General features: G+C 35.7%; 2 protein-coding genes across 4 annotated transcripts in view; one reads left to right on the forward strand and one right to left on the reverse strand.

Annotated features, from left to right (window-relative positions):
- Positions 1-16,054, forward strand: part of Abce1 (ATP binding cassette subfamily E member 1) — a 27,929-nt gene extending 11,875 nt beyond the window's left edge. The window contains exons 9-18 of one of the 2 annotated variants that reach the window (XM_021247685.2): positions 62-151; positions 4,314-4,435; positions 6,761-6,982; positions 7,943-8,002; positions 8,101-8,159; positions 9,936-10,046; positions 10,136-10,278; positions 10,401-10,523; positions 12,395-12,506; positions 14,471-16,054. In XM_021247685.2, the coding sequence (XP_021103344.1) occupies positions 62-151; positions 4,314-4,435; positions 6,761-6,982; positions 7,943-8,002; positions 8,101-8,159; positions 9,936-10,046; positions 10,136-10,278; positions 10,401-10,523; positions 12,395-12,506; positions 14,471-14,518 (1,090 nt within the window). In that variant the 3' untranslated portion in view covers positions 14,519-16,054. The remainder of the gene's footprint in view (positions 1-61; positions 152-4,313; positions 4,436-6,760; positions 6,983-7,942; positions 8,003-8,100; positions 8,160-9,935; positions 10,047-10,135; positions 10,279-10,400; positions 10,524-12,394; positions 12,507-14,470) is intronic. The other variant, XM_021247686.2, reaches the window with a different exon arrangement.
- A 4,277-nt stretch (positions 16,055-20,331) lies between these two features.
- Otud4 (OTU deubiquitinase 4) overlaps positions 20,332-25,618 on the reverse strand; it is a 52,998-nt gene continuing 47,711 nt past the window's right edge. For both annotated transcript variants that reach the window (XM_021247684.2, XM_087193338.1), the window contains exon 21: positions 20,332-25,308. In XM_021247684.2, the coding sequence (XP_021103343.1) occupies positions 24,091-25,308 (1,218 nt within the window). In that variant the 3' untranslated portion in view covers positions 20,332-24,090. The remainder of the gene's footprint in view (positions 25,309-25,618) is intronic.

Below are 25,618 nucleotides of genomic sequence, written 5' to 3' on the forward strand. Positions count from 1 at the left end.
CTTTGTAAGTTATATCATATTTATCTTTCAAAATTATATTTGCTTTTTTTTCTTTTCATAGTTTCATGTTTGATGAGCCTTCTAGTTACCTAGATGTCAAACAGCGGTTAAAGGCTGCTATTACTATTCGATCTCTGATAAATCCAGATAGGTAAGTACAGATCTGGAATATTCCTCTATTGGTTTGTTTGGGAAGTTCAGACAGGTTTGTAAAGATTAAATTGTGTGTGTGTGTGTGTGTGTTTCATTGTGGTTGTTTAAAGTTCCCACCAGAGGCCAGGGATTTAGCTCAGTGGTTCCAGCGCCTGCCTCGCAAGCACAAGGTCCAGAGTTTGATCCTTGGTACCAAAAAAAAAAAAAATTCCCACCAGAATTTACTTTGCTCTATGTAGACCAAAAGTTCTTTTTTTTTGGTACCGGGGATCAAACTCAGATCCTTCCACTTGCAAGGCTGATGGCACAACCACTGAGCTAAATCCCCAGCCCGACCAAGGGTTCTTATTGCAAGATTTTTATTATCTCATTTGTTCCTCATGACAGTCTTGTTAAGAAACTACGGGTTTAAACAAAAGGAAAAGAAACTATAGGTGGTATTCCCATTGAAGAAATTTTAAGGCTAAAAAAGTTAGTTACTTGTTTTACGTTACTCATTTACTATATGATAAAGCTATAGCTAGAATACAGCTTATCTTGTAAGAAAGTAGAAGAAATCCCAAGGAATCAAAAAATCAAAGTGAGAACTATTAGAAAGTAGAGATAAAGGCATGGCATTCCAGTTGTTGCTAGTCCCTAAATAGGTCTTGGGTTTTAACACCTGTGAACAAGAAACAAAGCCTTGTGTTGGAATATCACTTATAATATGTCAGGACTCTCAAAGGATTGCTCTCAGCAGAAAGGCAAATTTGAAACAAGAAATTACCTGTCAACATGGAAATGTAAAGGAAGCACATTAGGAATGGACTGTGGCTCCCTTTAAATTCTGTTTATGGACCAGGCAGTCATGTGATTATAGAATTTATATAACAGCAGTTTTTGAACCCTTTCAAGGTGAGAAAGTAACATAGAAAGAAGGTCTTGGAATTTTTAGTCCAGTAGTACATAGCATAAGCAAATAATCACTTTGGAGGGATATACACTAAACATTGATTACACAGGATTCCTAGAGATAAAGACTTGTGTACATGAGTTCAGATCTAGGGTTATAAATTATGAAAGGAAACCATGTTCAGTTAGCAGACATAATAAGATAGCAGGACTAGGACTTTATGTAATGTTCTAAAAGAGGCTCTAACATAATAATATTTAAAAGAATTCAAAACCCTAAGACTATGTGCTACAAGAAAGCTATAAATCTTCAATAACTCAAACAAATCTAGAAATTAAAAATATACTAACATTGAAATTCCCAAGACAGGTTAGATGAGTTTGGAATCACAGAAAAGAACATTAAAAGTTGATCTACTGAAGATGAGAATACAGCAGAGAGCAAATGAGATTGAAATATGGGAATTCAAAACTAGAGAATGGAATGTGAAGACTATTTACATGTATCTTATGAATCTGAAAAAAAATACTATAGAAGGATCATGGCTGAGAATTTTTCAAAATTGTTGGAACCTCAACTCGTTAAATTCAAAATAGCACAGATCCTGTAGAGGATAAGTAATATAAATAATCCACCTACATACTTAAAAGTGAAACTCAGAATGTCAGTGGTAAAGAGACAGTCTTATTTGTCCATAATTTTCACTTCTTACACATGTTGGGCATTATAATAGGGTCTTTAGAGATCTCTGTCCAAGTGTCACCACATAATCCTAGTATTCAAGAACTACAGTGTGGTAAGGATAGGAATATACAGGTGCTCCAGTGTTTTGGAAAGAATATACAAGCAATCAAGTTGGTAGTTCTCAATCCAAACTGATTTTTATACCTTTTTTTATTTTATTAAAATGAAAGTAATAATATTCTCTACCTTCATAAGTGACTTTTAAAAATATTAAATAATATCCTAACCATACTAAAAAGAGCTACAAGGAAAGTAATTCACAACCACCTGATATATATATTTTAATATGGAAATGTTTAGGCAGATCACTACAAAACAAGACATCAGGTGCTTACATTCATTTATGGTGAGTAAATTTAATATTAAAAGATGAGAAGCTGTTTTCTTCATGAGAACAGAGGAAATAAACTGCAAGTCTGGATGGAGCTCAGAAAAATATAGTGAAGTAATAGTGAGAAGCAAGACTCTCTTGGGAGAAAGGGCAGTAACCTTAACTGTAAGAGGGATAACATGTTCAGACAAGTAGAAAAAAATGAGTAAGACATTTTCACAAATGTGCTGCTCTTATGGATTTTTTTTTTTTTTTTTTTTTGGTACCAGGGATTGAACTCAGGACCTTGTGCTTGCAAGGCAGGCGCCGCGCCACTGAGCTAAATCCCCAGCCTTATTTATGGATTTAGACTTAAAATAATCAGTATCTCATAAAAGCTACAAGAAGTATATATCCATTATGAAATTCTGTGTCAAAAGAATATATTCAGTTTTTAACGCTGTTAAATTTCAGATATCATATCCTTGGAGAAACAGCAAGGAACACAGAAAAGGTGGATAGGAAAAAGGGTCAGTGATAGAAATGGGTTTTTAGAGTTAAAATGAAAGACTTAACAGGTAACTCAAAATTAATTACAAAATATAAATGTTACTAGAACTGACTTATTACTGTGCTGTAATAAGACTTCTTTTTCTTCCCAAACCCTTGAAAAACACAGTGGCCTACCAAAATCATATTTTTGGTTTCCATTTGTAACCTCTGTTTGAAAGGAAAGAGACAGGAGGTTTGACAAATATCTGTTCAGATACTTATAATAATGAGGGTTTAAGAGTAGGGAAAAATGTGTTTGCATATTAGGAAAGATATACCTACAGTGGATAGGATTTGAAATGGACCTTAAGAGTTAAATAGGATTTCAATAGGTAAAGTTTATTTACTTATTTATTTTTAATTTGAATATTTATTTTTTCTCGAAGAAATCCATGCAGAGCAAGAGAAAGAGGGAATGCGAAAGAGAGGGAGGCCAGGAGAATGAGAGAGAGTGAAAGAGAGAAAGAGAGAGAGATGGTAACAATTAGCAGCCAAACATAGGAAAATAATTTGGCACAACTTGATGGGTTTTTTTTCTTTGCAAAATGACGATCTATACTACCACTAAAATTTACCTTCCTCGTAAAGATACCATTTGATTTCAAAAACATAACACATGGTTAGTCTTCTACTTAATGGCTGGAGGAGGTATATAAGATAAAAAAAAAAAAAAAAAGAAAAAATAAGATGGCTTCCTTTGTGGAGGAGGACCACAGGTGCTGCAGGGCAGCATGCATGCTGGGCACTGGGAAGTCAGTGCACCAGGAAGAAAAAGCACACCACAGAGATGGCCATGCTGGTGAGGAGCTTCAGCAGGGAGTGTGCATTCCCAAGATTGTGAGAGATGGTGACCTCATTGTCCTGCTGGTTCACATTCAACAGGTAAAGTTTAGAAGACTAGGAAAACAATAACCCTTTAAACATACAAAATAGAGAAAATTATTCAAGAAAAAATCAATTTTCCACTTTTCCTGTAAATAAGTGTAAAGGTAAGAGAAGTTTTGGGAGGTCTTAAAAGAGTCTAAAGATAATACTCCTTTATGTGGAATTGAGAGCCACATCAGGGGACCTGAAGACAGATTTATCCAAATTCTACTGTAATATTTTAGGAAATAAAATAAGAGCTTTAACTAAAACTTAGGCAAGAGAAGGAAAAGAATGAAGTTGAGACCTCAGATGTTGGGAACAAATTCAGACTTGACAGTTAAAGGATTTATCAGTGAAAATAAAATGAATCTTTTTGTGAGAATGATTCCACTAATGCAAGTATGGAGAAAATTTTTTGTAGGTGTCTGCAGGCATTATTTAAACAATTCAGGCTGCTATATTAAACTTACTGAATTAAGTCTACTGTAATTTTTTACTTTGTAAAGTTTATTTTTAAATGTTTGTTTAGCAAAGTGTTTTGTGTGTTTACAAACTTTCATGTTAGCTGATGTTCTTTTAGTTTATGAAAACTTAAATATAGGCATGGATAACAAGCCTTACGTAAGAAAATATTTTAGGGTTTTGCTTAATACATTCTTTGCACTTAAGTTGTTTAAAACATATATTTACCTAAAATTTACAACTATAGTAAAAAGAAATACTGTAGTTATGTAAAGAGCTTTAGTTATATATGTTATGTTAAATTTTAAAATAAAAGTTTGTTTTGATTTTCAGATATATCATTGTGGTGGAGCATGATCTAAGTGTATTAGACTATCTCTCTGACTTCATCTGCTGTCTATATGGTGTACCGAGTGCTTATGGTGTTGTCACTATGCCTTTTAGTGTAAGAGAAGGTAACTTGAAAAACTGTTTTCATGTACGCTGTATTCCCTTCCACCCTAATGCTTAGAAAATGTATTATTATTGATACTAAGTGGTTTTAAATTGTCCTAATAATGCAAAGTTGAGTTCTTGGAATTTAATCATTGAGAATGTATATATAAAAGGCTATATATATTGTATCAGTTGTTCAAAAAAAGTCCTTTTTGGGGGGAGAATTTTCTGTTGGGAATGGAAATGCATTGTCACTATTTTTGTTATTTTAAAAGTCTTCTACCACTTTCCTAGCATGTATGAGCCCCTGGCATGTTCAGTCCTCAGCACCACAAAAAAAGGTGTTTGATGATTTCCCATGTACAACAGTTATCTTTGACAAGCCAATACTAGTAATGAAATTCTCAAACTTCATTCAGTGCTCAACTTATTGTTGTGTTTCAGATTTATCTGCACTCTATATTCTAACTATGGAACTAAAGCTATCTAAAAATCTAATAAATGTTAAAACTTTCATTCATTTCCTCTACTTTCCCCCTGCTTTCTTCCATGTTTCTTCCTTGCCAGTGCAAGTTAAACAAAAGTAGAAACTCCTAATCACTAAATGCTTCCTGAAACAAGTAGCAGTATGTTCCCTGCCTTGCCTGGCTTTTTTGTCTGTCTTCCTTCCACTGCTTCTTTACATTTCTTTTACTTTATATTTCTTCTCACTAGCTATCTTTTTTTAAAAATAAATCTTATTTTATCCCATCCCTCCCCCTAAAGCCCCCTCCCAGCTTCTTGCCAGTGTTCTTAAGGGATATGGTCTGAACCATTAGTCTTATCCTCTGCAGTTAACAAAATATTTGTTGAGTACCTTACCTCACATACACAGTATAGATGTGCCTCATCTGTTAAAACAAAAAAACTCACTCTCTGCTTTCCTTTCAGATTGAAAGGAAAATTAATAGAGTATGTGAAAAAGCTCCCTGAACTGTAAAAGTGATTATAGTTTGGCCTCATTTTTAGATCAGCAAGACAAACAGTGCAATAGAAATGTAAAGACTAACTTGCTGTGTTCTTGAGCAAGTCACTTCCTTCTTTGAGCCTTCATTTCCTGAACTGACAGATTGGGCCTGTGGGCTAAGTCGCTACAAAAGTTTCTTCATTCATTCGGATGTAGTTTTTGGTTTTAATTTTTTACACTAAGGACTTAAATAGATTGTTACAAAGACTGCTGATTTTGACAAAGCAAATGTTCATATGTTCGTGCTATCAGCAGTTTTAGTGTACACCTATGTTCTAGGCTGAGGATGCAGCCCCCCTGATGTGGTCTCAATTCCAGATGAAAACCAGACATTCTAAAACTTGAGCTGCTGTACTGTCTTTCTCTTATTTCACTTACATGCATAGGAAATGCTAGACATCTTTTCATTCTTTCTCAAGTAATCCACTTTTTCCCCCCATCTTTATCTTACAGTTATAGTAGGGAGGAATTTTTATGTGCAATGTTAGTTTACTTGCATTTATTAAACTCTGCCTAGATAATGATGGTTATCTTTATATAGTGAAGCCATAAAAATATTAAATGAAGTTAGCTCATTATTCAGTTTCTTAGAAGACTCTAAAATTTAGTCTATATTTCAACTGTCTTGAAAAAAAAAGCTCATAAAATGTAGTAACCCCTAAGTGTAAGGCCATCACCCATGAGACTCTTGAATTCATAGTTATGTCTTAAGTGAGTAGCTTCAAAGGAAAATAATTCAGTCCCAAAAAAAGTATATGGTTCATCTCACGTGAAACTGAATACTTGTAACTTAGATTATTTTTAAAAATTATTCCCCAAACTATTTCATATCAGTTATAGCTCAGTCCCTGAAAACACTCCATTCTTAACTGTTTGTCATTTTTAGAGAAAAATTGTAATTTTGATTTAAAGGTACAGCAAAAATGACATATGCTTTTACATAATACCTGATGGAAAAAAGCCCTAAATAATCTTAAATCATAATGAAATGATGTGTTTCATTTATGTGTGTGGGTATGTATGTGGGCAAATACATATATATGCATGAAATGTTTAAACTTACACAAAAACATCATTTTGGGGATGTAGCTTAGTGGTAGAGTGGTTGCCTAGCATGCACAAAAGGCTTGTGATCAATACACAGCACTGAAAAAATAATAATCATAAACACAAAAAAAGTCACTTCATTATATGCAGTCTTCCATATATCAGAAATCCACACAAATTTAAAATAAATAAGTAAAGATAGATGGCTTCCTTCCAAGAATCCTAGGGTTTGGGGAAAGTTTAGTCTTTTTAATTATCTGTACTAATCTGTAGACAATTTTCTTTCCAACAGGCATAAACATTTTTTTGGATGGCTATGTTCCAACAGAAAACTTGAGATTCCGAGATGCGTCACTTGTTTTTAAAGTGGCTGAGACAGCAAATGAAGAAGAGGTTAAAAAGATGTGTATGTATAAATATCCAGGAATGAAGAAAAAAATGGGAGAGTTTGAGCTAGCAATTGTAGCTGGAGAGTTTACCGATTCTGAAATCATGGTAATGCTGGGGGAAAATGGTAAGTTTTTCTTATTTTTTGACAGTGCAGGAGTCATATCTGTTTTCCAGTAAATTAGTTTTACTTATTATTTCATGGAGAATTTTGACCCTATTATGGGTTTAAAGCTGGGTTTTAAATCCATAAATTTCATGGTGTATTTTCATATTTTATATATAATATTGTCAGACAAGTTAGTATTTTCTTTTTCTTTATTATCTCCACTGAAAATAAGCTGTTTTTATTCAGTGGGGGTTTTTTATGTATAATTTAATGTCAGTTATTAATCTTGCAAAATAACCAGAAATGAGATTCCAAATTGATTGTTTGAAAACAATCCAGTATCAGGTTTTTTTCTCACGTACTGCTATTTAGAACTTATTTTAAATTCAGTGTACTTTTGTCTACCTTTCTAAATAGTCATATCACCAACATTTTTAATACTAACTTGTCATCATAAATACACCCATAGATGAATTTGACTACTAAATAGTGTTTCTTTTATCATTTAAAAATAAACAATTCTTTTGTAATCTTATGGCTTAATAAAACCAGAAGAAATTTTTTACGTAAGTATTGTTGCAACGTACCTCTCTGGTCAGCAGAAATTTTCAAGTGGGTTCAAACATTAGCCATTCAGTGAATGAACTTTAAATAATAGTAGCTATCATAAAATACCCTATATTGCTTTAACATACTATGTGCCTTACATATTTAACTAAGTCTTTTAACTTCATAGACCTACCATTCATTAAAATGCTCATTGTAAGCTTGGATGGGCCTTTATTTCTCCTAATAAGCTTAGATTGATACCAAAGAGGTAATCCATGAATGATATAAGCAGTTTTCTATTTACCCCTCAGACTTCTGCAGTATGAGTGTATATATTTTTTTAAAGTTCTCAGTTAAAAACATGACATTATGCTTTACTTGAAATATGAAGCATTATTCAAATCGTTGTGTTGTATATTCCTTTGCCAGGTACAGGTAAAACAACTTTTATCAGAATGCTTGCTGGGAGACTTAAACCTGATGAAGGAGGTATGGCTGTAAATGTCAGTCTTTTTATTCTGTTCACTTAATAAACTTTAAAGATCTGGGCAGTTTTTTGTACCTTACATACTTGTATTATTTTGCAGGAGAAGTGCCAGTTCTAAATGTCAGCTACAAGCCACAGAAAATCAGTCCCAAATCAACCGTGAGTTGTTATTCTTTCATTTAGTTATTAAAATTATATATGCCCATAGCTTTTGTTTGTCTGTTTTGTAGTGTTGAGGCTTGAGATCTAGGTTGCACTACAACTGAACTACCCCCCCACCCCTTTTTATTTTTTCTTTTGACACCAGGTCTTACTAAATTGCCTAGGCTGCCTTCAAACTTGCTGTCATCTTGCTTTAGCCTCCTGAACAACTGGATTATAGCAGGCATGTACCATGCCACCCTCCCAAACTTCAGCTCAGTAGTAACATGTGCTTAGGGTGCCTTGGGCATTCGTTTTCACTACTAGGAAAATAGTTTTAAAATTTGTTGTCTTTTTCCAAAATAAACCTTCAAAACTCTAATGTATTTTGTGCTTCAAATGATACAGTTAAGAAAGGGAAACAGCTGCCCACCCACAAGATGGAAGAAAACATTTGAACATCATGTATCTAATGAGTGATCTGTGTCAAAACATATATAAAGAGCTCGAAACTCAATGTTAAAATGAGCTGCTTTCCTCCCACAGGAATTTTTTCCAAAGAAGCTAATAAACACATGTAAAGATGCTCAGTATCACTAATCACTAGGGAAGTGTAAATCAAAACCATTTCGTATCCACTAGGATGACTAAAATCCAACAGATGGCCAAAGGTGTGGGTTATGATACGAAGAAATTAGAACTTCATACATTGCTAGTGGGAATATAAAATGAGTTTGAAGAACAATCTGACAGTTCCCCCATACAAAGTTATGAGAACAGCTTAAGCCAGGGATTTAAGTTAGTGGTGTCAGCGCCTGCCTCACAAGCACAAGGTCTTGAGTTCAGTCTCCGGTACCAAAAAAAAAAAGCCCAACAGTTTAAGCCAGGCATTATGCCATATGCTTATAATCCCAGCACTTTGGGAGCCTGAGGCAAGAAGATCACAAATTGGAGCCTTAGCAAGAACCTGTCTCTGGGGCTGGGGATTTAGCTCAGTGGTTCCGGCGCCTGCCTCACAAGCACAAGGTCCCAAGTTCGATCCCTGGTACCCAAAAAAAAAAAAGAACCTGTCAAAAAAATTTTAAAGGGTGAGGGTATAGCTTAGTGCCAAGGCCCAGGGTTTAGTCCCCAGTGGGGGGTGAGGGTGGCAGTGTTTCTACATATCTTGGCACCAAAACTTGGACACAGATATTTACAGCAACTTTTATAGTGACCAAAAAATGGGAATAACCCAAATGTCACTCATCTATTGAAAATGTATATTAAAGTTAACTTTTGACTTCTACAGGTGTTGTAGTGAACTTAACTATTTTTTCTGCATTTCAGCACCTTAGCATTTAATGTTATGCTTATTTCATATTCTTTAACTTATAATCTTAGCTTTTATGTTCTCAAACCCATCCTTGTCCTTGCAGTAACAAGCAAAAGGCATCTTGGGATTCAACCACAGAACAGCATGGTTACTTTTATGTTATCTCCTACTGATTTTCTAAGGTTCCTCCTACTTACTTTGACCTTTAAAATCATTTCTATTCGCAAATGATTTCTTTCCTGAAACACTGATCATTTGCTAATTTTAAATTTTAGGATTATTGCCTTTTTACTTATAGGGCATGATACTCATTGAATTTTAAAAATCTCAAAAATGCCACAGATGATGAATAAACACTAAAAATATACTTAAGTATGTGTTGGTGACAGATTGAGAAAAGCTTTGCTCTGGAGTCTTGATTCATAAGTGAAAGTTCTGTGCTGACATTTTGTCATTTAACTATGGTTTTCCATTGAAACCAGGGAAGTGTTCGCCAATTACTACATGAAAAGATACGAGATGCTTACACTCATCCACAATTTGTGACTGATGTAATGAAGCCTTTGCAAATTGAAAACATCATTGATCAAGAGGTACTCTTAACATAATCATTGTCATGATTTTTTAAATTTAATCATTTTAGATTTTGGATATCTTCAGTTTGTTAAACTTCTTCCATTAGGTACAGACATTATCTGGTGGTGAACTGCAGCGAGTAGCTTTAGCTCTTTGTTTGGGCAAACCTGCTGATGTCTATTTAATTGATGAACCATCTGCATATTTGGACTCTGAGCAAAGATTGATGGCAGCTCGGGTTGTCAAACGGTAAAAGTCCTTCTCCTAAACATACTACTTTTGATTATGTATACTGGCATGCTAGTTGCTTAATATGATGTTTGAATGTTTGGTTATAGAAAGCTATAAAAGATTTCCAAATCCTGTTTTAGTTTCATACTCCATGCAAAGAAGACAGCCTTTGTTGTGGAGCATGACTTCATCATGGCCACCTATCTAGCAGATCGGGTCATCGTTTTTGATGGTATTCCATCTAAGAACACAGTTGCAAACAGGTAAAAGCAAGTACTTTATATATACATGTATGTATTTACTTATTTGGTTCCAGGAATTGAACCTACCAAGGCCTTCACACCAAACTACATCCTTTTTTTTTTTAAGATAGGGTCTCTAAGTTGCCCAAGCAGGGCTCAAATTTGAAATCCTCCTTCCTCAGTCTCCCAAAGTGCTGGGATTATGTATAAGTGTGTACCACCATGCCCAATTAAATTACTTTTTTTAAATGTTCAAAAGTTAGCCATGAGTTCGGGTAATTAGAAAATTATTGTTTGCCTTGTAAGCTCAAGGTCCCGAGTTCGATCCCCAGTACCAAAAAAAAAAGAAAATTATTGTTAATTCCTAATAAGTGTATGAACTGTAAAGACATACAACGTTTTTAGAAGTGGAATTCTGTACCTTATTCTATGACTCGTAAGATTTTTTCTTGAATACTAGATAGAACCATGTACAATAGTTTTAGGGCATAAACATAAAGATCTGTGGGTCCCTCACCTTTTCTTTCAGCTTAACTTTTATTTCCTCCATTATTTGGATTTCCAAAACTTTTTTAAAAAAATAAGTTGATGGAAACTATTGATTTTTTTTTTTTTTTTTTTGGTACCGGGGATCGAACTCAGGTCCTTGCGCCTGTGAGGCAGGTGACGGAAGCACTGGGTTAAATCCCTGGCCCTATTGATTTTTTTATATGATAGAAAAAGAAGATCCAAAGAAGTTACATGATTTGCCCCAACTTACATCAACAGTGGTTGAGCTAAACAGTAAATCCCAAATATTTGATACAAATAGGTACTGATATACAGCAAAGTTAAAGTGAATCATTTTACTCTTCTCTCATTTTTGCTCACTAGCTTGATTGTAATATAGAGAAACCTCACTTGCAAATTAGTTTATCAAAAAACTATTAACCATAAGTAATTACCAATATTCAAACATTTTGACCCATATAATAGCAATTACCTGTGATTCCAACATAATTTTTCTGGTATTACAGGTGGAGGAATGAGATTGCTACTTGAATAATGCTTTGCAGAATTCCTTTGTTTTCATTTTAAATTTTTATATCAATTGTTGAGAATTAAATCTTTCTTGAAGAGTTAGTAAATTTCTTAGAACATAAAATTTATTTGTAATTATCTATTTTTATAAAATGCTTCAAATAATTCATCTCTATGTTGTGATCTAGCTAATTTAAGAACTAGTTTGAGTGAAAAGGATGAATAAAGCATAAAAGAAGTTACTACTGAAAACCACTATGAAGTACATATTCCCTGTGCTGCCAGATTTCTAGCATTAATACAAATCTTTTGTTAAATTCTCTCTTTGCCTAAAAATGCTAATTTGAGATTCTGTAAATCTTCTTATTGGTGATCTTTTGTTGTTCTGAAGTAATTCTTCTGGGGTTAGAAGTGTAGCTCAAAGCTAGGTCACTTGCCTAGCATGTACAAGGCCCTGAGCCCAAGCCCCAATACCCCAGTAAATAAATAAATACTTCTGTCTTAAATGTTCAGTTTTACACAAATTCAGGTTTAACTATGCTTATTTTGAACAAAAATATTAGCCAACTGTATAATCTAAAGCCATTTTGAAACATAAGATGTATAATATGTTGTGATAATACCATTGTGCATATGATTGGAGAATTAGAAGTGATTATTAATCTTTCATCCTAAAAAGTTATTACAGTTACGGGGTAAAATTTAATCAAATTGCCAGGTAATCCAAGCATTTGGGAAGCTGAGGCAGAAGTATCACCACAAGTTTGAGGCCTGCCTGGACCATATAATAAGTACAAAGCTAGCCAGAACTACATACCGAGAACCCATCTCCAAAAAAAATTTTTTTAATCAATTTTTTTCTTTCATCCTAGTCCTCAAACCCTTTTGGCTGGCATGAACAAATTTTTGTCTCAGCTGGAAATTACATTCAGAAGAGATCCAAACAACTATAGACCACGAATAAATAAACTGAACTCAATTAAGGTATGTGGAAAAACAATCTTAAGTTATGGATAACTTGTACTGACACGAACAATTTAAAGGTTGTTTCTTTAAAAAATCAGCACATTTCATTGATTCTAAGACACATGTGTTATTTACTTTTATTACCCAATGGCATAATTTAGTCTTAGAGGGCAGTTGTGACGCACCTGCCATTGCTGCATGGACACAGGCAGAGCTATTGTTGTCTCTTGTACTGCACTCACTTTTGTTCTACCTAAATCAATTGCCATTTGAAATGTCCTGAACAGGATTATACTGATGCACCACTGAAATGAAGTGTTTAAGAATATTTTAACCAAATTCTCTTGTTTTTCAATACATGAGTTTTTTTTAAAATTTTTTTATTAGTACATGTTTGCAGTTCATGCAGTTTACAATCATCTTGGGGAGCAGTTACATGTATATACTAAACACATGATTGAAATGCAAATTTTTTTTATTTTTTTTTTTTTAAATCTTTGTTTTTTTGAGACGGGGTCTCCCTGTGTAGCCCAGGCTGGCCTCAAACTCATGACAATCCTCCTGCCTCAGCCTCCCGAGTGCTGGGGTTACAGATATGCACCACCATACTCAGGTGGATGTAACCAATTCTTGACTCTCGGAGGTGGTGCTTTTTATATACCTTTACACTGTCAGATAAACTACATTATCAGGCTCTGCACACCAGCTTCCCTAAGATATCCTACCTTTAAAGTGTCTGTGTTCTTTGTTTTTTTAATAAATGCACTGTGGGGATTGCATCCAGGGGCTTGCACATGCTGGGATTACAGGCATGTGCCACCACACCCGGCTCTAACGTGCATATTTAAAAGTCTAAAACAAGCTCCTTTGGTGACCATAAAATTCTATAAACAGTGGAGAAAACAGATTAGAAACACGTGCATACTCTCCAGTAGTGTTTGCTTTCACAAAGTAGTCCTAACTTGACTACATAAGTAGTCATCTTACATATAATTCTGTTCTTGAGCACCTAATTGACATTCCTTCCCAGCCAGGATAAAAACATGACAAGTCCTGCCATAAAAGGGAAGAGTTTGCTCAATTTTGAAAGGTGTTTTTTAGCAGGAAAGAGGGCAAGAGTATCTTCTGAAGTATAATGAATTCTTCGTATTGTCATTGTGTGCTGTAGACTCATAGTTTGGCCCCCAAGTGCACCTGTTAATCATTTCTGAGCAGTAAGTCCCTGACTAACGAGCATTCATGGATGCAAACAAATCCCTGGAGTAACTCACATGTCTGGTGGACACTGTCACAGCCATGCTGCTGTGTGCTCCCTGTACAGTGTGACAGTGTACAGCAGTACAGTGCTCAATCAGAGCCCAGGACGTCTGGAAGCAAGAGGAAGAGCAGTGGTGATGAGGACAGGACCGCTAGGAAGCGCAAAGCAATGGTACATTGTATATTTCTGTCAAGGGAGTATACGACTCACTCAGACAGACTTACAAATGAATCCAACTTAACAAACATTCTCATGAAACAGAACTTGTTCGTTAGTTAAGGACTTACTGTATGACATCTTAGACAGTGATAACTCAGTCCTAGGAAGCAGCTATGCAGGTAGATAATGGGTCATTACTGGCCACTCTATAAAACAGTTCCAGAAAAAACTTTCTGTATATATTTTGTGTGATAGCTAATTCTCAGACTAACAGTATCTCTTGGTCCCAAAGCTTAAACTTGATATGACAAAAAATGAAATTTGTTTTCCCAAAAATACTATTTCTATACATGACAAATTTTGTGCATAAAGCATCTTCTATAGAGTGACTTTGCTCTAGGGATGAGTACTGGACCCAGGAATATCCAGAAGTAGGTGGTAGATACACAGGAAGTTTTACAGGCACTATTTTAAACACTGCTGAGTAATACCTTAAATGAAATTCTGCCTCTACATGTAGAATGGTGTTGCTGATTTTTGTTGCTTTTTTTTTTTTTTTTTTTAGGATGTAGAACAAAAGAAGAGTGGAAACTACTTTTTCTTGGATGATTAGACTGAACCTGAGAATTATTGATAAGCCATTTAATGAAAAGAAACATTTATTGGGACTTTTGTCATATAAAACTAATCAGGTTTTATGGCCCCATATACTCTGGAGCTTGAAGGATGATTTACTTAAAGTACATCAAAAGCCAGTTGTGTTGTAAAATTGTAGTTTGGACACAGAAAATTGCACTTTTTTGTTCTTAAAAAGACCCCTTTTTGTGCATAATGACATTTCATACTAAACCAATTACCTCCAAGTTTTCATGACATATGGGAAGTTTCTCAGTAAGTGTATTATATTCATGTTATCAAATGCTGACCACTGTTGCCCCATTTTTAAAATCTTGAAAAAGATTCCTGTACTTACCTGGTTTGCCAAGTACGCCAGTATAATGAAACTGCCCTATTTTAAAAACTACAGTAGTCGAAGACTACGCTGATAAGATTTGATAAATAAACATCAGGATTACATTTGTTACTTGTTTTCAGTCGTTGCACTGAAATTTTCAGTGTATGGTTTCCAGGGAAGATTGTCTACCACAAAACACCACTGTTGGAAAATGGGTGTTTATTACCAGCTTACACATTGTTTTTAATGTTTTTGGTGCTTTTGAACAACATCAAGAATCATTTCAGTGCCCCCTCAAGGAAACATAAACCTTACTCTGGATTTTCAGTTTTTGCATTCTATGAGAGTCTGTTCTATAATTCTCAAAGTAATGTCATTTTGTAAACATACATTTATATAATCACTTATCAAGATTTAAGAAAAAGCATTGCTAGAGAATGTTTACTTCCCTTGTAACTGCAGACTCAAAATCTTTAGATTTAGTGCCTGAAATCTGTGTATTTTTAAAACTAGATTTTTCTGTGGGCAGCCAATGATTATAAACCACTTCCCCAGTGGCTTCATAAATGTAAGAGATAGCAATAGAAAGTATCACTTGGTACCAAATATATTCATTTCTAAGTTTGGATGCAAAAGACTATCTAAACCTTATTAATGCACTGGAATTAACTTATGAGTGAGAAAGTGGGTTTATTATAAACTGTTGGTGCATGTGAAGCAGGAAAATTAGAAATTAGTCAAGACTTTTATTAGAGTTTATTGAAATGATAGAAGCCTTGATTAGTTGCAAACAATGGATAGAAAGTTTGGTTTAAGTGGACCCCATTAGGCCTTCTAAAAATAAATTTATGTGCAGAATCCGTAAGTACATTTCTGTTGTAAAAAATTCAAATACACAGAAATATATGGAATAAAAAAATAATTTCCCTTCATTACCCTCCCAGGGGTTACCAGTGTTTGAGTTTATTCTTTAATGCTTTTTTTTTGTGCGGTTAACCTGAGTGTGAATAGGTAAAGGGTTTGTTTTGTATATATATGGGATTGCACTAAAGTAAGTAGTTTGTTTTTAAGGATAGCCTAAGTGTGTGATTATTTCAAGTATGTTTAATAAAACAAGACAGACGCTATTTTTATTTATTCCCTATTCTGTCATAAAAATGCATAAAACAATAAAAGCACCATTTTTTAAATTTATTGCTCATGACAGGATGTGTATATTTTTATGCAAGTGAAATTTAAAACTTTGGATTAAGATGTTGGAATTTTACATAGCAGTAGAGAGGCCTGCAGTTGTTAACATGAGTCTGGCTATAAAACCAGTTATTACCATTGTCAATTAAATACACCATCAATGCAAATGTTGGGTATTAAAAGCAATGAGTTTGGGCCCGGGGATTTAGCTCAGTGGTTCTGCCATTTGCCTCAAAAGCACAAGGTCCTCAGTTCAATCCCCAGTACCAAAAAAAAAAAAAAAAGCAATGAGATTGCTCAATAGATCCTCATTGGAAAAGGCCTCTAAAACACTAAAAAAAGCAAGGTGCAACACAGTTTATATAATACACTGCTACATGTTTTGAGAATATGCAAAATGTTAAAATATATGAAGGTGGATCATCATGAAGCTTAAGGTTTTTAGGGAAGTATCTTACTTTTCTCTCACTGCAGAGACAAAATACCCAACACCTAAAGTTAAAGGGAAAAGTTTGATGTAGCCCATAGTTGGTAGAGGTTTCAGTGTGTAATCAGCTGTCTCCAAGGCAGGGTGGCATGGCAGACAAGCATCACTGAGAAACAGTTTGTGGCGGGGAGAAGGTAACAAAGGACAACCACAGTTCTTTTTATCCCTTATATCTTACCCAGGCTACGTAGGACAGGTAGCACTCACGCCCTTAATCCCAGCACCCTTGACCTTAGCGTTGCACCATGAATCATTTTTAGCATCACACACTAGATCCAAGCACCTGTGAAAAAGTCCCACCTTTGACCACAGAAAGCTTTTTGAAAAAAACATCTAAACACAAAACCATAACAGGAAGTCAACTTGGTTAAAGAGGGGAGAGTATGTGTCTTGAAGTTTGTATTTTACATGTATGGACTTTAAAAATCATTATCCCTGAAGAGATAATCCATATTTGTTTACCTAATACAGAACAGTCCTAACAAAAGCAGTGTATTGATGCTAAACTATTTCCATTTTAACCTAAATTTTATGGCATAGACATCTTGAAGACCAGACCTCTGTCTCCTAGGTATATAACATTGTATCTGGCTTGTAGTGGGCCTGCTATGGTGAAGGAATAAACCTACATGCCACACAGAAAATAGGAATCCTATAAAAACTATGTTTATGTAACTTCATTGGTGTTCATCACCCAGGTTTAGGTTAAGTGTCTTGTCTTACTGTCAGCATGTAGTAGTTCAAAAGAAAGTAATCATTCTGAGCTGGAGTCAGAACTACATGAATAGCTCCAGGGAAACTGATAGCACCTATCTCACTGAGTTATAATATACATAACATAATCCGTGTAAAGCAGAATACATGTCAGGTTGGCAGAAATGAGCATAGGCATTTTAAGGCAAGTGAAAAGATAAATACAGGCAGATTGTGAGGAGCTTTTCTGTGACTTCAGGATTTAAGTTTTTATAGGCTTTAGAGGTAGGAATTGAGACAAAGCAAGACCAGTTAAAAGAAGCAACTAGAATTATTAAGATTAGTAATTTTTCAGGAGCTTATCTTACTCCTTTTTCATCTTGAAACATTTAGTCTGTTCATTCTCATCAATCTAAACTTGCTGTGTATCATCTCCCAACTATTGCTCTCAATTTTTTTGGTTTGTGAACTGATCAGTGAGGCTGTTATCTAAAAATTGCAAGATGTATTGTGGCCGATAGTTATTTCCAACCACATACTTCATGACCTTCTTTCTCATCAGTTAGGGTAGACAGTGTGTATCCAGGTCATCAGTCATAAAACAATCATTGACAGTCCTCCAACTTTCATTTCTTGCAGTTAGAGCCATGTGACCCAGTTCTGGCCGACAGGTTGAAAGCAAGTCTTGGGATATTTGTGGGAAACTTACTGAAAGATGTGTATCTAGTACTGCTTCTTGTGGATTTATCAGGCAAGAATTTTGTGGTTGCAGAGTACCATGTATAAGCAAAGTGCTAAGAACACTGCAAGGATGCTACTTTTGGTATTGACACCAAACTGCCCACAGCCTCTCCCCTCTACAGTTCTCATACAAGGAAAATACATGTTTGTCCAACTAGTTTCCTGTTGCTTACCACTACGTAATCTTAACTCTGGCTGAGAGCTGTCTGTGTGAAGGCTTACTTTCCTTCTTCCAGGTGACTCAAATGTATTACTAGCTTATAAGTACTTTTCCGGGGGCCACAGGATTTAGCTCAGTGGTTCTGACGCCTGCCTTGCAAGTGCAAGGTCCTAATTTTGATCCCCGATGCCAAAAAAAAAAAAAAAGTACTTTTCCTTTTTAAATTTGCAGATTCTTAGACCTCAAACCTGAACAATGGAACATTCTGGGTTTGGTGTTTTCCTTTAAGAACCTGGAACCTGGGATGAGGGTGTAGCTGAATGTTACCCTTGCCTGGCATGTGCAAGGCCCAAGGTTTAGTCCCTAGCACCATAAAAACAACAAAATCTTGATCCTGGACCAAATAAAAGACTTGTCTATAGAAATTTTTACTATTAGTTTTTTTCACAGGGGTGATCCTGGTTTATGCAAACATGCTGTTTCAGCTCCCAACCTTGTACGTGCCTACTTCTTTCTACTCATCTCCCCTGTCCACAGTTCTTGGGGAGTGATACTGACAATCGTCCATTTCTTCTCATGGACCACACAGCCTAAGTGCATGTCTGTTCTTCGGGTCTTATTTATTAAAGTGCTTTTTAAAATCGTAAGACCTAAATGCTTTTATCAACTTCTAATTTAGATGCAAGTAATTAAGTCCCTAGTAAACAGTTTCCTACTTCATCTGAAGGTAGTCCAAAGCCTAAGGTCTCACCAAAAAAAAAAGTGTTGTTAAAATCAGTTAATTGCCTGCCAGCCCATTTAAGTAGACTATTCAAAGGGATAGGAAGGTTAAGAATCACTCTGGCATTTTTTTTCCCTAAATGTGAAAGGTGTTACCAGAGGACTAATATATATTTAAAAGGGGTTGACCAAAGTCTCTGGTTTTCTAATAAACTATCTAAAAAGCTCTAACATGCTTATACAATGCCTGTAGCTACCCTTGGAACACTTTACTAAATAAAACTATTCTGAGGCATCCATGACACTTAGAAATGCTTATAATTTTAGGAGGGTGTCTGTGAAGGAAAGCTATTTACTTCTTTTTCAGTTATTTACACACAAAGTTTAATGAAATCTTAAAACAGTTCTAAGTGAAAGGCAGGCCCTTCTACTTAGAATTTCAGAGAAACCCCCTACTAGACATGTTTTGAGGACCAATGACTATTCTTGATATCTCACCTTTTATCCCATCCACTTTTGGAGCAACCAACTGCAAAAGATCCAAGGAGATAGACATCTTGCTTCCCATCTGGCTTCAGTGCTGACTTAGCTAAAAGATAAATGTCTATCCCTTTCTCTCCTTCCCTTCCAAGGTTTTCCCTCCAAATCTGTCTCAAAATACAGCTTTTTTTTTTATCTGTACACTGACTTATCCATTTCAGCACTAAATAAGTTTTGTTCCAGGCGCTGCTTCTTCAGGAAGCCAGACTGTCTTCAGATAGTTCATGTTGTAAGTATGTTAAACAAGTATTGGCAAAATTCTTAGGTGACCATATTTAAGGAAGCAATACAGACTGAAGAGCTGGCCACAGGGAGGACTCCTGTAATCCCATCATTCAGAAGGCTGAGGCAGAGGATCACAAGTTCAAGGCCAGCCTGGGACTTTTGTCTACAAACTCCTCCATAAAGAGGAATAACAGATTTAAGAAACTTGGGGACTAGGAGTGTACCTCAGTGATGAGAGTTTGGCAAGCATTTATGAGGCCCTAGGCTCACTTTAGCACCACAAAAAAAAGAGGAAAATATTCATTTTCAAATATTTAATATACCTGATACCTTTGCTTCCGACACTTTAGATTAGATTGGGAAAAAAATTAAAAGACCGTTAATCTATAAATTCTTAGGTATTCTGCACAGTCTCCCTTTAGTGAATGCTGAAAATATGGTAACACACCTCTGGCCATATAACTAGAAAACAATAGTTATCTACCCTGTAAGCTATAAATCGCATATGTTTTTTAGTTATACATACTAGAATTATCTTCTGGCTGGAAATATATCATGGAAACTGTTAAAGAATCTAACAAGAGGGGTCAGGGATTTAGCTCAGTGGTTCCACCACCTGCCTCTCAAGCAGAAAGTCCCGAGTTTGATCCCCAGTACCAAAAATATAAACACTTATTATTAGGTTACCCCACAACCAAAGAACCACAAGCAGAATCAAGAGACAAAATTTAATATATGCACACGGTTTTTATATAATGCAGCATCACACCATGTAGGGCATTTACTCTTATTTTATACATTCAGATATGTTTGAAACACTTCTTAAGGCTACAAAACAGAACATAGAAAAATAAACAGGAATATATTCAACACTTTAAAAAGTGATATGATAAAGAATATAAAGTACTATTTTCCTTTCAACACTTCAAAAGATATGTATATATACTTTTTTTACAAGTAACATCACAAATGATCACATCTTCACATGCTTAAGTATTATTTGTACTCAGTGTAAGGCTATTATCATTTTTCATATGTAAATTTTTCTAGCTCTGTTAACAATGCAATTTTAACCCATTCAAGTAAATTCAACCCCAAAGTTGCTGCTTCCCAGCATTAAGACATGCACCCACCCCTCTTATAAGATTTTCTAAAACTTGTATCTCAGGGGGGAAAAACCTCTTTTTAAAAATCCCTATTAATGGGAGAGTAAATGGCTGACACTAGTAGCAAAGCCTTAGTTCTTTGATGGTAACACACTGGAAGTGAATCATTTTTACCATTGTAAAAGAAAAACAATAGCATTTAGACAAAATAGGGAGCAAAATACAGTGAACAGTGTAGCCAAATATGTATTCTCTTCAGCTACACAAGAATGGACTTTGATTAGTACCCATAAATGAACAGACAAAAAGTATCTAAAACTGAAGGTAAAATAAATGAGGCAAAAATAAATATTGCTAGTTTCTAGGATGGCTGAGTATTTTCTAAACCAGAAATGGTTAGAAAGGAACTTTATTGCACCAAGTCAATCATAAGTTTGCAGTTCACAGGCATTTTAGTTCACCCTTGAGTCACAAAGAAACAACACACTGCAAGAATAAGAGCTGCATCAAATACGCATCTCAGCACTGTGGTTTGGGAAAACCAACTCCTGTCAGATGAAGACAGGGTCTGAGCTTAGGTCTGCCTTGAAAGTGGACTTGTGGGTTACCAGGAAACAACATGAGGACTACACAGCTGTTGGTATCCCAGCTGCCAAGGAGCACATGGGCAAGAACTGAAGATGTATTTGACAGGAAACAAACTTGAAGAACAGACATACACAGTACTAAAAGGAATAGGGGCTGGATTCAAGCTCAGCAAAAGCACCTAACTCAAAAACAGGTGAGCTTTGGTCAGTCTAAGCATTTGTTCTTGAAAATCTGTCTGATCATACTATAGTGATGTTTCATAATTTCCAAATCAAAATACAAATGATTCTCAATTCTTTTTGTTTCTTTTCTTATATAGAAATTCATCTCATAACAACATACAATATGACATACGGTTAATATAAAGGACAAAAGCGTACTTGGCCCTAGTTTTGACCTCAGCATAAGGCAAAAATCCCCTAGACTAATACAGTTAAAAACAAACCTAAAGGAAAAAAAACTCACCTCCCACAAAGACTGACAATTTAAAAACTATCAGAGTTCTTTTATTCCAGAGGTTACTAAGAAAAGTACCATCTGCTAAATTTCTCTTTCAGCACTGTTTCCATCATGCCCTGGAGATGAGACAGGGGAAAGAAGCAAATCAGTGTTTCCCTCAAAAGCTATAGAGTATTGTGTTGCTTAACTGAGGTAAGAGAATGACAGTGAATAACAGTATCCTTTCCTATCCAATTTTCAAACACTGCTAGAAACAGATCAAACCCCAGTCAATAAAATGAAGGACACTGGAAACCACAATTTCTTTTGGACTCCTGAGATCAAACTTATATTGAATCTGGTATTTACATAAAAATGTGATTTTCATAATAAAATTATCAGGTAAGCTAATCCTACATTTTAAAAGAAAAAAAAGCATGGGCTGAAAATAAAGGACCCTCTAAACTTCTCATTCAATAATTCAGCCAGACGCTAAGAAAAAAACTGGCATAAACAGTTCCTTCAACAACTGTCCTACCTTAGGTGATGACAAATTCCTTCCAGCAGGTTCTCCCAAGAATTCTCTTTTCCACATAACCATCCCAATCTTTACAATTTTTTCCTAGCTAGCACCATCATAATAAAATGTTCTTTCAAAGTGCTCTCTAAAATCCTATGTTATAAAATATCCAAATGCTAATAATCACTACTCAAATCAGCAGTTACACAGACATTAGGTAATTAAAACAGCACAGAGGTAAATAACCATTATTACAGTACACTGGGGATTCACTGAGCCTAGCTGACATCCAAACATTCCTACAGGTTATCAGAAAACCCAGAAAACTCATCTGCTTCAGTCTCAAATTCAAGTGAATTATATTTGCTTTAAAGTAATCTGCTTAAAAAAAAAAAAAAAAGCCAAGCCACCTCATCTATTTTTGGCTACATATATTACACATGGCATGCAAAGCAAAATCACTACATTATTTGCATAGCACTCAAACTTCCTGATTAGAAAGTAATCTCAACATAAAGAATAGATTTTCACATTGGTATGTACAAATAAGAAGCTACAGTTATTTTTTTTACAAAGTAACACAGGTACACGAATACTGTGTTAAAATTCAGAGTCCAATCTCCAAATAAGAACAGAGTGCAACATGCAAAGGGAACCTCTAGTGAATACTGCAAAGACAAGAAACAAGATCAGACATTCAATCCTAAGAGTAACAAAGCTACAAACTGCAAAGCAAAACCATTTTCTAGCAGCATCCTCTAGAAATGAACTAGAAGTCACAATCATCTTGTTTCTGCACAATTCCAGCCATGACAACTTGAACATGCAAATGTAAAGTGATACACATATCCAACGGTGCAAGAAAAAACAGTTAACTCTATAGAAACCTGTCAAGCTAAAAAGTTTTAACATTTCTTCTCACAAAATATTTAGAATCTGTCAGTGCATTAGTGTTAAAGTGGCATTACAAAACTTCTGCAGTTTTAACAGATGCAGAGTATTTCCAAAATGCATAGCATCTATATTTCTTTCGAGTAGGCACCATGATATTTACACCAGTGCTAACAATCCTGGGTGGAAACAGCCATTTCACTGGATTTCCTACTATTTCTTAAACATCTATTCTTGTATGCAATCTTAAAGTCAACAAATACTCACCAAAATTCAAAAATATACCCTATGAATATTAAAAGAACTATATACAATATTTCTAAGACACAAGTTAATAGGCTGCCTTACGTGTAATATTAAAGAGAAGACATTATTCAAGTTTGACAGATATTGAGATGAAAGGCCTTTGGGTTGGAAGCATTTTAAAAGACAACAGTGTTTTAGGCTGAGAATTGTTTGAGCCCAGTTTATGACTAAGGCATTGCATAATAAAATATACATTTCTATTTGGTGCAATGTTATGTTTTGGAATCTATACTGTGTCAAATGGTATATTTTCTTGTCACTTTAGTAAACACTATAAAGCACACATTTCCAACATTTGAAAATCAAACTTATACGAGGAAAAACCCAAACACTAAATCTATAATGGTTTATATTAAGCTGTTTATAAAAAAATACTTTAACAAACTTATTTTCTACTTTTTATGGGGGCAGTCACCCCACAGAAAGCAAACAGATTTTGAACGAAGAGAAATGGCAATACCAGAAATTCACTTGCCCCTTAGACTCATGTCCAAAATCCCATCCAGAACGGGAATGAGGTTAAAGGGGAGGGAAGGAGATAGTTCCAATTGGGGTTTTTATTTTAAGGTATTTTTTTAAAGCCTTTAAAAGGGCTTCTGCTTTAAAATACCCAAGCAACAAGCATCAAGTGTGTTGTCCCCTGTGGCCATCTCCCATGCCTGATCTCCTCCTATCTCCTCTATACGGCCGTCCTCTGACATTTCGGTGGTATTGATACCCTTCCTCTCGGCTTCGGCTTGGCTGCCCTTTCCAGGACTCCTCTCCTCTCACGTGTTGATAGCCACCCCGACCAGCATATCCCCAGTCACTTTTGTACTTCCTGCCTCCGTAAGTTTGATTATAGAACTGCTTGGATCTGCCACTTCTCAGAATATTAGAAACTTCGTTTTCATCTTCTGAACTCTCTTCTTTTGGTCTTTGCATTCTGCTATCCACAGAGTTGGCCCCAGGGCTGACCACATCAGCAGCAGTCTTAGGCTCTTTTGCTTTCTCTGGTTTTTCTTTCAGACTCTGAATGGTCCTCCTAGGCTCAAGTTCAACAGGCACAGTTTCTCTTTCTCTGTTTAGAACCTGAGTGGGAAGATGAACTTTTCCTTCTGCTCCAATAGGGGCAGAAGCCAGTGCCAGATCTGCCTTTCGTGTTTGTGATGACTGCTCCGCTCGGCCTTCAGTTTTGCTGCTTACACTTGCTTCAGGAACAGAATGTGTATCGTCACTCCTGGATTCTGAAAACTCCTCTACTGCTGTGACCGAACCACATTCTTTAGACAGATCTAGATTTTCCAAGGGCAGCTCCAATTCACCTTTCTCTTCAGAGGGCAAGACTATATTCTGCCTCATTACAGGATTTTCTATAAATCCCTGAAAAGGATACCCATACCAAACGTGAGGAAAAAAGGTGGGCGCAATGGGAACTGGGCCTAAGAATGGGTTAGGTCCAAAGGATGGCTGCGGATACATGTTCTTGCCGCTTAGTGACTCATCATATTCAGCATGAAGAAGCTGCCCAGGGTTTTCAGATTCAAGATCAGCCTGGTAAGACAACTGTCCATGACTTTCAGACACCTGAGATGGAGGGATAACCAGAGGTGAAGAAAATGTTGGCGGCCCGATCTCTGCCTGTGACATTTGACCATTGACGCTGGTCTCAGTCTGCATAGGAAAGTGTGCATCAGTACAGGTACAGTCACTTTCATTGTGAGCAGAAGCAGCTTCTTGGAACCAAGGATTATGAGGATACACGGGGACAGGGACCTTTGGGTACATCCTGCAGGCTGCCAGGTAGGCCTGGTGCAAAGGGTACAGGTAAGAATGAGGAGCCCACATCGGACAACTATATGCCTGAAAGAGACACACAACAGTAAAATAAACAAAAAGAAAAAATAATAACTTTGGTGTATTTATCCATAATTAGTACTAGGCGGCTCAAGATTCTCGTGCTTGTAAAGAAAATATAATTTATTATCCAAATACTAGATCACTGTTATACCCAACAAGAAAAGCAATTAGAAAATCAAGCTGCTAATTTAAGATTATGTTCCTTGCTCCTGTCCTGAAACCTATCCAAAATCCTAAAGCAGAGGCTCACAGGAAGCATAATCTCAATCACTGGCAGTTTGACTAGACCTGTACTCACATTCTAGCTCTTCTA

This window comes from Heterocephalus glaber, unplaced genomic scaffold, assembly GCF_053883595.1.
Source record: "Heterocephalus glaber isolate CG9 unplaced genomic scaffold, H.glaber_assembly_v1.0 deba00001587, whole genome shotgun sequence".
In the NCBI taxonomy this organism is placed as follows: Eukaryota; Metazoa; Chordata; class Mammalia; order Rodentia; family Bathyergidae; genus Heterocephalus; species Heterocephalus glaber.